We start from the raw sequence: 13,693 nt of genomic DNA on the forward strand, positions 1-13,693 counted from the left end.
AGGACAGCGCCTGGCACAGGCATAATGCTCTGTGACCACTAGCTGTCATCATCACCACCATCATCACCAAGATTAATAGGATTGCTGTCAAGATCCTGGGCTGTAGAGAGATACACAACTAAGTTTGAGCCCTTGATGTAAATATTACTGGCTGGTGACATTAAAGTTAGTTACTTGCCCCTCCAACCTCTCTGCCTCAGTTTCCTCATCTGTAAATGTGGATGATGCTAACACTTTCACTTGCTAACATGAGGATTAAATGACGGCAAACATGGAACCCACTTAGTCCGGTACTGGGCACACATAAGCCTTCACTGAATGGTCAGGAGGAAAATTACCTGGAACACCCATGAGGATGGTTACTATCAACAAAATAGGAAATAACAAGTGTTGGGGAGGATGCAGAGAAATTGGAACCCTTTTGCACTGTTGGCGGAAGTGTAAAATGGTGCAGCTGCGGTGGAAAACAATACAGCGGTTCCTCAAAAACTGAAAGTAGATTTACCAAACTGTAATAGTCAGTCCAGGCTGCCATAACAAAATACCATAGACTGGGGGGCTTAAACAACAGAAATTTATGCCCGGAAGTCTAAGGTCAGGGTGCCAGTTTGGTGAGGTTCTGGTGAGAGCTCTCTTCCCGGCTTGTCAATGACCGCTTTCCCTGGTGGCGCAGTGGTTGAGAGTCCGCCTGCCGATGCAGGGGACCGCGGGTTCGTGCCCCGGTCCGGGAAGATCCCACATGCCGCGGAGCGGCTGGGCCCGTGAGCCATGGCCGCTGAGCCTGCGCGTCCGGAGCCTGTGCTCCGCAACGGGAGAGGCCACAACAGTGAGAGGCCCACGTACGGCAAAAAAAAAAAAAGAAAAAAAAGACCGCTTTCTCGTTGTGGCCTCGTGGCCTTTCCTCAATGTGTGAATGAAGACCGGGAAAAGAGAGAGAGAACTCTGTCTCTTCCTCTTTTTATAAGGCCACCAGTCCTATCAGATCAGGACCCCAATATGACCTTGTTCAACCTTAATTACCTCCTAAAAGCCATGTCTCCAAATATTGTGGGGTTAGGGCTTCAACAAATGCATTGGGGGAGGGGGAGGAGACACAAGTCAGTCCATAGCACATATGATCCAGCAATTCCACTTCCAGGTATAGATTGGAAAGAATTGAAAGTTTGATCTCAGATATTTGCACACGCATGTTCATAGCAGTACTATTTACAGTAACCAAGAGGTGGAAGCAAACAAAATGTGGTGTGTACATACAGTGGAATATTACTCAGCCTTAAAAAGGAAGGAGATTCTGACACAGGCTACAGTATGAAAGGATCCTGGGGAAATTATGCTAAGTGAAATAAGCCAATCACAGAAAGAGAAATACTGTATGAGGCCATTTATAGGAGGTCCCTAGAGTAGTCAAATTCATAGAGACAAAGTAAAAAGGTGATTGCCAGGGCCTGGGGGGGAGGGAGGAATGCGGAGTTGTTTAATGGGTATAGAATTTCAGTTTTATGAGATGAAAACGTTCTGAAGATTGGTTGAACAGCCATTTGAATATGCTTAACACTACTGAGCTGTATGCTTACAAGTGGTTAAGACGATACATTTTATGTTATGCGTTTTTACCACAACAAAAATAAAATGAATTACCTGGAAATCCCTCCAGCATTAGAGCAATGACCCAAAATAGGCCACCAGGGGGCGCTATGCTTCCATTTCAATTCGCAGCCCTCCCCGCCCTTCCCTCCCCTGGACGAAACTGGCGGTTTCTAGAGGGGGAAAAAAATGCACTAGGATCCTGGAGAAAGTCAGAGCTCCTCTCTGCTCCCCGCCTTCCTCAGATGGACCAGCTTTGCATAAACCCCAGAGCTGCACCGCATCCCTGCCACATGCCCGCCACAGCCGAGTCTGAACTCCGTTCTTTCTCTGGGTCCCTTCCCTCCATGCTGGAGACGCAGCGGGTCCTGGGATGGAGTGCGCCCACCACAGCTGCCCGCGGGCCTCCAGATTGCCCAGGGGCTGGAGAAGAGGGAGAAGTGACAAGGACTCACCTGCCCCCAAGTTACCCAAAGATGAGGGGACACACCAATGGAAATGAGTCACAGACCTCGTATCCCAGGTGCAGGGGCTTCACCGTCAACCAGACATGGGGTTTTCCCACTCGGCTGCTCACTTTGCATGTCATAACCTCCCTGGGTCTCAGTCTCCTCACCTGTAAAATCTATATTAATACCCAGGAGGCTGGAAAGAAGTTAATAAAATCCCTGATGCTTAAAAAGCACTCAGTGGATGGGCTAATCACCATTCCATGCCCCGTATCTGATGCTGGCCTGGGTCTCCTCCCATCTCCGGGTGGTTTTCTACTGCACAGCATCCACCCTCGAGTTTGCACTTATCTCTTGAGAAACCTCTCCCGAAGTAACCCGCACCACGGTCTTCTGGACCAGACAGGGTCAGTGATTTAACCACGTAGGACCCACTGGGTTGCAAGTAATAGAAACTCAGTTAAACTACCTCAAGGAAACTGAAGTGTCTCATGGAATCCAAGAAAAAAAATCGAACAGCAAATTGCTGAGAAGAGCAGATCCAGGATCTGGGCTCTTCGGGGAACCCTGGACCATGCTCCCTGTCCCCTCCCCGAAGCCTGCTTTATTCTCTCCTCCATGCAGGACAAGTGCCCACACTCCCTCCCTCCAGCCCACGGACCCTGCTGCCATGCCTAGAGCATGCCAAGCACACTCCCACCTCAGGGCGTTTGCACCTGCTTTGTCCTCTGCCTAGGACACCCTTCCCTACATCTCTCCTGTGGTTCACTACCCCCTCCTTCAAGTCTCGGCTCAGATGTCACCCCTGTGGCGCCTTCCTTGATTAACTGATTGAAAATTGCAAACTGGGACTTCCCTGACGGTCCAGTGGTTAAGATTCTGCACTTCTACTGCAAGGGGCTCCACTGTAAGGGGCGCGGGTTCGATCCCTGGTTGGGGAACTAAGATCCCACATGCCAAAAAAAGAAAGAAAATTGCAATCCACCTCCCACCAGCAGCGTGCTCTAGCCCCTCCTGCTTGCTTGCTTGCTTGCTCTCTAACCCAAGTTCACAAAAAGTAAAGAGGGGGTAATCATAACCCTTGATTCACAGCCTACTCTCATCAGCATTTAATTATTAAATTTAATAATATGATAAACACCTGTGAAACCACCACTCGAAACAAAAACTATAGCCTTGACAATAACCTGCATCTAACCAGATGGTTCCCCCCGCCCCATGATAATCCCCTCACCATAATCTTCATCCTGAATCCTATAGTGATACTTCCCTTGTTTCCTCTCTATAGTTTATTATTGCATATGTGTGTGTATGCTTTTAGTTGCTTTTAACTTGATAGGAAGGATATCGTGTTTATGTAATGGGACATGTTTCATTGGATATTCTATCTCAGAGATCCATCCACATTGCAACGTGTGGCTATAGTTCCTGTGTTTTGACTGCCGAGTAATACTTCATCATGGGAATTTATTCATTTGCTCTCCCATAGGTGGGCGTGTGGGTGTTTCCCAATTTTGGACACTTAGCGGACAGCGCCCCTATGAATATTCTTCCATGGGATTCCTGGTGTAGATGGGCCAGCATATCCCCACGGTGCATACTTCGGAGTAGAATTGCTGGGTCGTAGGATACGTACATGCTCAGCTTTAGGAGATAAAGCCAGACTGTTCTCCAACATGGTAGCACCAATTCACATCCCCACCAGCAATGTTAAGAAGGCTTTATTTTTCTCCACAGCACTTATGCTTTCTGATATTCTATGTATTTTACTTATGTCTTTGTTTACTGTCTATCTCTGCCCTCCACCCCACTAGAATGTCAGCACCAGGAGGGCAGAGGTTTTTGACTCTTTTGTTCATTATTGTATTCCCAGTGCCTAGGTCAGTGTGTGACACATAGTAGATGCTCGATAAACATCTTCTGATCGGACGAACAAGCGGATGGCCCAAAACGAGAGCTGAGAGCTCATACTATGTATTATCGGCCCAATTACCTGGGCTGATTTAACCCTCTCTCAGTTTCAATCGCCACAATCCAGGAAAGGACCACTGGCCAAAAACTACTGATGCCAGGACCCCCAGTCCAACTAAATCAGAGTTCCTGAGGGTGGGGCTTGGGACATGGATAGTTTTTAACCACTCCCCAGGAGATTCTCCTGCACATCCGGAGTGAGGCCCAGAGCTCTAAGGTAAGCCATTTGTCTCACTCAGAGATACTCAAGCCCCACACAAGTCCCGCTGGATCCAAATGTTAGGGTGAGGCTCAGGGATCTGTGTTCACCTGGCAGCAACCCCACGACCTGGATGTGCGGCCATCAGAGCAGCTCCCACCCTGGCCGCTGTGCCCGTGGACGCTCCTCGCCCACCAGGGCCAGCTGTGTATGTTACCATTCTGGGGTTTCTCTAATTCCACCACGAGTTCTCGGCTGGCAGCAAATGACCTTGTACCACTCGCCACCCCACCTGCATCCTGCAAGCCGGAGGAAGTCCCCTGTTTTCAGCAGAACGCTCTGAGCTCCAGGGGCCCTGTTTCAGTCCCCAAGACACCCAAACAATCTTTCTTGCTCTGTTTCTTATTTCCCACTTAAACTTTCCCTCCGCTGCTGTAGGAAAGGTCACAGCTGGTCCACGCACCAGGATGTAGGGAGCTGGAGAGGAGAATTCGGAAAAGTCTGAACTCACTTGGTCCTTTAGGGTGCAGGGCAGGGGTGACATCTGCCTCCCAGGACTCATGCCCCGATTATACATGACCTTGGTATGGTCTTCGGGGTCACACATCCGGTTCTGTGTCCCAGAGAAAACGGTTCCCACATCTTCACTTCCCCCTCTGGGGCACTTAGCCCAGCACTGGGCATACAGTAGGTGCTCAATAAAGTCTAGTTACTGTCAGGCTCTTTCAGACACAACTCAGATTGCATTAAATCCCCTTCAGTAACTCCCCATGGCTCTCAGGATAAAAATCCCAAACCCATGCTAGGCTCTGCAAGGTGGCCCTGCCCACCTCGATTTGCCCCACGCTCACCCGTGATCCATTCTCAGTGGCCACTCCAGCCTCCTCTCTGTTGCTTTAACACACCAAGCTCTTTCCCATCTCTGGGCCTTCGCACATTCCTGCTCCTCCTCCCACTGGCTTAGCCACATTAAGACTATGGATCCTTCAGGGAGTAGCTGAAATGTCACCTCCTCTGAGAAGCCCTCCCTGACTCCCTAGACCTGGTAGGACCCCTGGTAGAGGCCCTCATGATATCCTGAACTTCTTCATGGCTCTTGCAAATTTTTAATCATACTTTATGTGATTTTTTGATTCACAGCTCACTCTCCCACTAGACTCTGAGAAACAGGGGAGCAAGAAACATGCTATTTGGGTTAGATAGCCTAGTGCCTGGCTCATGGGCTGGGTCTGGTATTTTTTGGATGGATAGATGGACAGATAGATGAGTGGATAGATGGATGGAGGGATGGGTAGGTAGGAAGAAAGGGAGGGAGGGAGGGTACTTGTACAGCTGAATGTACAGGTGAATGGATGGATGGATGGCTGGATGGTTGGATGGACAGGAGAACAAAAAGTGAGTCATCTCTTTCTGCCGTGCTCCCATGCTGCCATAATGGTGCACGTGAACATCCTGGCCAGTGCTCTTAAGAGCATCAACAATGCTGAGAAGAAAGAAAAACTCCAAGTTCCTCTAGGTCATGCTCCAGAGTCATCGTCTGGTTTCTAATCGTGATGGTGAAGCATGTCTACATCAGCAAATTTGAACTCACTGATGATCACAAAGCAAGAAAGTCCGTGTGAAACTCACACACAGGTTAAATAAGTGGGATCAGCCTCGGATTTGACGTGTCACTCAAAGATCTGGAAAAGTGGCAGAATCATCTTTTCCCAACTCACTGTACTGATGACCTCAGCTAGTACCATGGCCTCAAGGAAGCAAGACAGAAACACACAGAAGACAAAATCCTGGGATTCTTCTACTAGGGATGTCATACATACATACAATACATTTTTAAAAGAGTTCATGATGGATTGCTTTTCCTCTGTTGGCTTCCCCACTGGTGTCTGAGTATCTCCCCAGTGGACTGTGAGCTCCTTGAAGGCCAGATTCCTTTCCCCTCCTTGGAATCCCTTTCTCCCAGGATGCCTGGGGAGCGGGGCTTTGTACTTCCAGATGCTCCACAATCTAGTTGAGAGGGGCCATTAGGGCCACGCTGCACCACATCCTCAGGTGGTTGCCATTCATTCGTCGCTGAACAGACTCCATGGCAGTATGGTGAAGTGGGTGGTGCAAAAGGGTTTGGGATTCAAATCCCAGCTCTGCCACTCACTCCCTGTGGGAACTTGGGCAAGCCACCTAACCCCTTTGAGCTCCAGATTTTTTCTACCTGTAAAATGAGGACAATATTACCTACCCTGCAGGACAACTGTGAAGAGGAGTGAGCATTACGTAAGTGCCTTGGTACACAATAGGCACTCAATAAACGACAATGCTTATGTAATAAACACCAGCCACACCACACAAAGATGAATAAGACACAGTCTCTGATCTCACGGATATCTCACTCTAGCAGGGACAGATTCCACTGAAGCGGCTAGTTGCGATATAGGGTGTCACATCAAGGTATGTGCAAAGGAACACAGAGGAAGATGGGATGAGTTCGGAGAAGGTTTCCTGGAGGAGGCGACATTTAGTCAGACCTTAAATAGCATTATACAGTCTGGAGTCTTGGCTTCTTCTTTCCAACTTGCTGCTACTTTCCATGTGACCTTGAGCCAGTTTCTTCTCTACCCTGAGGTCCAGATCCCCTTCTGTAACATAAGGTTGTTCAGCATCAGCTCCAAATCTTTTGGGTCCCAGCCTCCTTTGAGAAAAATCTGATGAAAGCCACAGCCCTTCTAGAAAAAAGGCACAGACATATAAGTTTGCCTGTAAATGGGAGGACAGGGCTCGTGGACCCCTGCAAAGCCATCGGTGAACCCTAGGCTAAAATCCCAGAGCTTAGCCATCCCGTTGGAGCGGTAGCACTGCAGAGCTGGCTCTATACAGAGCCTCTGTCTCTAGCCTGCAGCAGGCAGAAGCAGACAGAATCATGCCCAACCGGGAAAAGGCCCTTGAGCACTGGACAGCAGGAGATAGCACGGGTCCCGGGGTGCAGTGTCGGGGGGAGATCCCTCCAGCTGTCTGGAGAGCCAGAACTCGGTTCTGGGAAAGCTCCCCTAAGCAATCTGCCCCTGACCTTGCCTAGTTTATCACCAGCTGCCCTGGAGAGGAAGAGGAGCGTGGGCTGCTCTGGACAGACTCCCAAACAGGCCGCTGACCTCCGTCTGCCACCCAGGCTGGAGTTCCCGGACGCATCCTTCATCTTCCCTAATCTAAACACCCGCAGGCCCCGGGTGGTCCATCCCCCTCCGAGATGATGTGTGTTCTCAGTTGCATTCAGCCTGCCAGAGGAGGGAGAGCTGGTCATCCCATTAACACTTGAGCTGCTGCCACCACCTGCCTCCTTTTCCATCCAGCCAACCCTCACCGAGCAGTTATCGAGCACCTGTTGTTTGCAGGCATCCCTTAATGAGATGACGGAGGGCCTACCCTTACCTTCCTCCAAGGTCTCTGCCTCCTGGCCTAGGTCCACCCCACCCTCCTGGAGACAAGATGTCGCTGCCATCACACTTACCTGGAGTGGGTCTGTTGCCTTGGGGAAGTGGGTTCTTGGCTGGCTAATTGGGTACTGGGAGGAGAATCAGTGCTGGGTGCTGTCTGGGCACTGCCCCAAGCTGCGGTGTGATCCTGGGCCTATTTCTTACCCTCTATGGGCCTCAGTTGTCCCATACTTACACTTCAGATTCTATGATTCCCTCTGCCAGCCCCTCCTCACTCCCCTCCCCCAGAATAGTGGAAGGAGAAAAGCAGCCTACCCTAGAACGCTTTAAGATCTTTCTTTAAACAATCTCTGGATCGTATTCCATTCGTTCAAGAATTTATTGAGCATCTATTCTGTACCAGGCCCCGGACTGGGCAACTAGAATGTAAGGATGACTAAGATTCAAGCAGGCGTTCCAGTGGACACCCCACTCCATGCCTTGCATCCTGCTTGGGTCAGGAGGCCTCGCGGGGTCCCAGGTGGGCCTAGCCGAAGATATGGGCGCCCGGCGACTCGCGTGTCAGCGCCGCTGGCGCTTAGGGCCGCGATCTGTCTCCTCCCCTTCCTCCTTCTCCGCCCCCTCCCCCTTCCCTCCCCTGAGCACTGCCGAGGCCGCCTCCCACCCGCGGGATCCCGGCGGCCGGCAGCAGGCTCACGCGTCCGTCGGTCGGCGGGGTAGTCTGTAAGCGTGCGGAAAGCCCAGCGCCCCGGCGCGCGGCCTGGGAGGCAAAGGGCACGGAGGGGGGACAGCGGCTCCCTCCCACTCCAGGGGGAGCCCAGGAGGCGGCGGTGCTGAAGCGTGAACCGGAGAACGAGGCAGAGCAGAGGAGAGGCGGTGAGAGCGCGGGGCGCTTAGGGACCCCACCCCCGGCTCCTTTGGGAGGCCCGCGCGCGCTCTGGGGAGGTCTCGGCTGGGGAAGGAGGGCTGTTCCCCCAGGGAGGGAGGCATAGACGATCCAGCTCCCGGCTTCGCCTCCTCGGTGACGCGACCCCCGAGGGGCCCTGGGCCGAGCCTGCAGCGCCGCGCATCCTGGCACATCCCCGCGCACCCTGCATCCCTCGGCCAGGAGCGGGCCCCGGGGGAGGGGAGCGCTCAGGGAACTGAGGAGGGGGCGCAGCAGGCGAGGAGTTTCGGGAAATCGCGCCCCCGGCCCCAGCCCTCCCTTCAGGCCTGCCCCAAGGGAGCGCGACCAGGCGACCCCCTTTAGCCCCCCTTGCTGCCCCCCCATCTGTTCCCCATTGTTCTCAACCCATCGCTCTCCCGGGAAGGGGGGAGGGGGTGCCGCGCTCTATTCTTAAAGGGCCCTCTCCCCTTCTTGTCTCCTGGCAGGTCGCGAGCACGAGTGGGGTGGGGCGTGCCCACGGGCCCCCGCCCCCCTCTTCCCCCAGCCCAGCTCCGGAGCCGCAGCCCCGGGCCAGAGGGCAGGGAGTACGCGCCGCACCCCTCCCCCGTGCGTTCTTCAGCCACCCAGGCCTTCCAGGACGCCGTGGATCGGGGACAACGGGGACAGGGACGCCCCCTTCAGCGGGAGCCGTCGGGGGGGGCGGACCTGAGACAAGACAAGCAGCCCCACTGGAGCCAGGCGCAGGGTCTGGGACGCAGTGGGGAGCGCAGAGGGCCGGGGCCGGGCCTCCTGGTGACAGGCCCTGCTCGGCCAGGAAGAACAGGAGACCAGCAGTAAAGAGCCCGGACCTAGAGTAGAGGCGGCTGCTTCACTCCCTTATCGGAGCCCAGGGAACCAAGGAATCTAGAGCACCGTTTTCCCCATCGTAAGAAAGACACTTGCTCTCCAGACCAGCACCTTTACCTGAGACGGCTCTGCGGGAAGGGGTCTTGGAGCCTGGAACACCAGCCCACACTCCTTTAACTGAGGCCTCTGGGCCTCAGAGAGGGCAGAGAGTTAGAAAGGAGGCCGGAGAGTCCTTGCTGCCGCCCTGGGGAGAGAGGAAGTTCCCCACCTGCTCCCAGGCCCAGGAGGAGCTGAGCCAGTAATAGTAGGGTCCTGGCCCCTGAGGCAGCAGCGGCCATGTCACGACCAGGCCAGGGTGTGACGATGCCTGTGAACGGGCTGGGCTTCCCACCGCAGAATGTAGCCCGGGTGGTGGTGTGGGAGTGGCTGAATGAGCACAGCCGCTGGCGGCCCTACACAGCCACCGTGTGCCACCACATCGAGAATGTGCTCAAGGAGGATGCCCGTGGTTCTGTGGTCCTGGGGCAAGTGGATGCCCAGCTGGTGCCCTACATCATCGACCTGCAGTCCATGCACCAGTTTCGCCAGGACACAGGTGAGTGGACTCACTACCCTCCCCACCCCACCACCACCACCATCACCACCACAATACCACCTTTCATGGCAGGATGCTGAAATGCCCCCCGGCATCCCTGAAGAGGGAGCACAGAACTGCGGAAGGCCAATCTGCTGATCCGACCCCCTCCCCCCAAAAGGGACAGTCTAGCAAAGTCCTGTTGAAGACCTGGGTTCCAGTCCAGCCTCTCATATTAGGAGTGGGGCTGTTGGCAAGTTACATCACCTCTCTGAGCCTCAGTTTCCTCATCTGCAAGATGGATGGGTCAGTGTCTCTCACAGCTGTGTGAGGGTTCAATAAAATTGTACTCACTGAGCAAAGAACCTAGATCATTGGCACTCAATCATCAGAGTAAAAAGGCTTTTCATGCACTTCCTCATTTGATTTTTTCCAACTGTTACAGCCAGTCTCACTATTATGTTAGTGGTAGTAGTAGCCATCCCATTTTACAGATGAAGAAACTGAGTCTCACAGAAGTTGAGTGATTTAAACTTAAAGCTGGGATTTAAGCCTAATTGATTTCCAGAACTGAAACTCTTAACTGGTATCTTATATTGGCTCTAAGTATTGGTATTGTAGGGGTGATGTGATGGTGGTTGTAATGATGGGGGGGGTGAGGGTGTTGGTGGTGTTGATGGTGTGGGGGGTAATGTTGGAGAAGATAGTGTCAGTGGTAGTATTGATTGTGGAATTTGTGGTGGTGGTGTTGATGGCTGTGTTTGTGGTGGTCTTGGGAGTGGTGTGATGGTAACGATGGAGAGGATGAGGTTGGTGGCAGTCTTGGTGCTGTGTGATAGGTGATGATGGTGGTAAAAATGGGGATGTCCCACTCTCAGCATTTTTGTTTGCCACCAATGCGGAGATCTCCCTAGTCATTGTTGCCTGGTGGTCTCTACGACAAGCTTGGTGGGCAGTGGGGAATGGTGAGGTCCTGCCTGCCTCATGGAAGCTGCCAAGGAATCCTTGGCATGTTCACCCCCAAGGACCAGCTGATGGAGGTTTGAGGGAATTACAGTGAATCCCTAGATGACAAAACTGCATGTGGCAACTGTGGGGACAGGAGGACACTTTCCTTCTCTCTTAGAGCTGGGCTGTCCAATATGGTAGCCACTAAGCCCACGTGGCAATTTAAATTTACATTTAATTAAAATTAAGTAAAATTTAATTCCTCGGTCCCACTAGCCACATTTCAAGCGCTCAATAGCTGCATGTGTCTCGTGGCTACTGTATTGGACAGCATAGATCCAGAACATCACCATCACCAAAGAAAGCTCTAGTAGATAGCTCTGCTCTAGAACATTGCTTGGTGCCTACAGGGTGGAAACACAGGCAAAATCATAACAGATGGTTTGTTGATGTTACTTTTCAGTACGTCTGTGTTCCAAAACACCAGGTATTGGCAGCAGTCACGGGTGGTACCAATCGTTCATTCATGCCATCATCGATTTACTGACCTCCTGTTGTGTGTTCGACCCCGTGCTAAGCCCTAGAATACTGCAAGGAGCAAGACAGCCAAGGTCAGGGAATTCCCTGGTGGTCCAGCCGTTAGGACTCGGTGCTTTCACTGCCGTGGCCCCGGTTCGATCCCTGGTCAAGGAACTAAGATCCTGCAAGCCACATAGCACGGCCAAAAAAAAAAAGACAGCCAGGGTCCTTAGTAGAGGTCTATTTGTGGAGGACTTATGCTGGAGATTCCAATGTAGTCGGCAAGCAAGCAAACACATAACCACACAGATAATCAGTTGCAGGTCTGAGAACATGAAATAAACTTGGTCTAGGAGTGGTCAAGAAGGCTAATCTGAGGAAGTCAGGTTTGAATAGGAATCTAAAGAATGAGTGTGGGAGACAGTGCTCCCAGCAGAGGGAACAGCCAGTGCAAAGGCCCTGTGGTGGGAAGGAGCAGAGTACGTTCAAATCCATTGCGTTTGGAGTGCAGTGGATGAGGGAAAGGTGGTACGAGATGAGGCTGGGGCAGGGACCAGACATACAGCACTGGACAGCCGTGAAAAGGGCTTTGGATTTTATCCTGAGAGTAGAGGAAGTCACCATTGAATCCTGGTGCCAATCCTTCCAGAGAGGCAGAGTCCCTGGCGGCGAATTGCTAGGCGTCCCCTGCCCCATTCTCTCTGGTTTATCCTGGAACCGTCTCTGGTGGAGGGCAGGGGTCTGACAGCAGAAGGAGTGTGTTTTCTCCTTGGCTCGGTGGTCTGCGTTCTGTAGGTTCAAAGCTATTGGGGGGGCGGGGGCGGATTTTCCAGGGCGTGACTTATGGTCCCTCAGAAGCAGCGAAAGCCCCACCCAAGGTTGCCAACTTGGCCACTTTGCCTTTGATCTCCACACTCCTGTTCAGGGCTCCTTTTCTATCCCCACACCCCCACTTGGGCTTCTAACGCCCCAAATTCCCTCCATTCCCCCTTTCAGCAGGTCCCTTACTCTCAATGGCACCCCTCTTATGGGTCAGCCTCGCTGGATCCCCCAGAAGTTCAGCTTCAGTCGTCTTCCCACTGCCCCCTCCGGGAGCTGCTCACTCCACACCTGCCCCCTGTTTGCCGGAAAAGGGAAAAAAAAATACTCATCCCTCCACAGGCTCCTGGGAGCCTGCCAAGACCCCCAACAAGGGAGGAAGGCCTGGAAACCTGTGGGGCCGGCAGGGGACCTAGGATGCCTGGAAAACTGCTAGAGGGAGGGGCAAGATGTCTCCCACCAGACGTGTTATAATGTGATCGCCCAGTTCTCCCAGGAGCAATACAAAGTCAAGGAAGGACATCTTGTCCTCATAGTTAATGGTCCAGAAAAGAGCCTCAAGCAGGCATTGTCACCTGTCCAGACCTCAGTTTCCACATCTGTGAAATGGGCAAGAGTATTGCTTTGCTAGCAGGACTGTTGAGTTGATGGAGAGAACCACACGTTATTTCATCCCACAGACCTTAACTAATTACCCACCATGTGCCTAGCACGTGCTGAACACTACAGATGCACGAAAGATGAGTCGGAGATCCTACATCTTGAAGATCATGGTACACAGACACACACACAAACAATATAAAGTTGTAAAACCCAAAGCTCACGTGCATGTACTGAAATGAACACAACCTCTCTCTAGATGTTCTCATTGTAAAATTCTTGATAGGTTCATTGAAGCCGAACTTTAAGTTTTTGTGGGAGGTAGCAGCATGCCCCAGCACCCTGACTTTGGAGCTGCAGACTTTCTGATAAGGTCAGATAGTAAATAGTTTAGCCTCTGTGGGCCCTACAGTCTCTATTGTAACTGCTGCTATAGCTTAACTCTCCTGCTGTAGTTTGAAAGCAGCCAGACAGTATGCAAATGAATGAATGCGTCTGTGTCCTGATAAAACTAGTTGCAGCCGCTGACATTTGAATTTCATATCATTTTCACGGGTCATGAACTCTTTTTTTTTTTTTCCCAAACATCTGAAAATGTAAAAACCACTCATCTCAAGAGCTGTGCAAAGGCAGGCAGCGGGTGGATTTGACCCGCGGGCTGCAGTTCACCAACCCCTGCCCTAATACGTTTTTAACCTGCCCATGGGGTAGGACAGCAGTGGTGCCACGGCATGCCCAGTGTGGCCTGTACACAAATACTCGCCTCGTGGCGTGTGCCGAGGTGCACATGTGTGTGCATACACGCACACAGGACCAATCTGCTTGACTCACAAATGCCCTGTCTATATGCCTGTCATGCGGCCAGCGGAAGAA

General features: G+C 52.2%; 1 protein-coding gene across 1 annotated transcript in view; it reads left to right on the forward strand.

Moving 5' to 3' along the window:
• Nucleotides 1–9,255: 9,255 nt before the first annotated feature.
• The window catches only part of DTX1 (deltex E3 ubiquitin ligase 1), a 38,599-nt gene continuing 34,161 nt past the window's right edge, over nt 9,256–13,693 (forward strand). The window contains 1 exon segment of the mRNA XM_024741516.1: nt 9,256–9,955. Within this exon segment, the coding sequence (XP_024597284.1) occupies nt 9,697–9,955 (259 nt within the window). The 5' untranslated portion in view covers nt 9,256–9,696.

Source organism: Neophocaena asiaeorientalis, unplaced genomic scaffold, assembly GCF_003031525.2.
Source record: "Neophocaena asiaeorientalis asiaeorientalis breed wild unplaced genomic scaffold, Neophocaena_asiaeorientalis_V1.1 scaffold648, whole genome shotgun sequence".
NCBI lineage: Eukaryota > Metazoa > Chordata > Mammalia > Artiodactyla > Phocoenidae > Neophocaena > Neophocaena asiaeorientalis.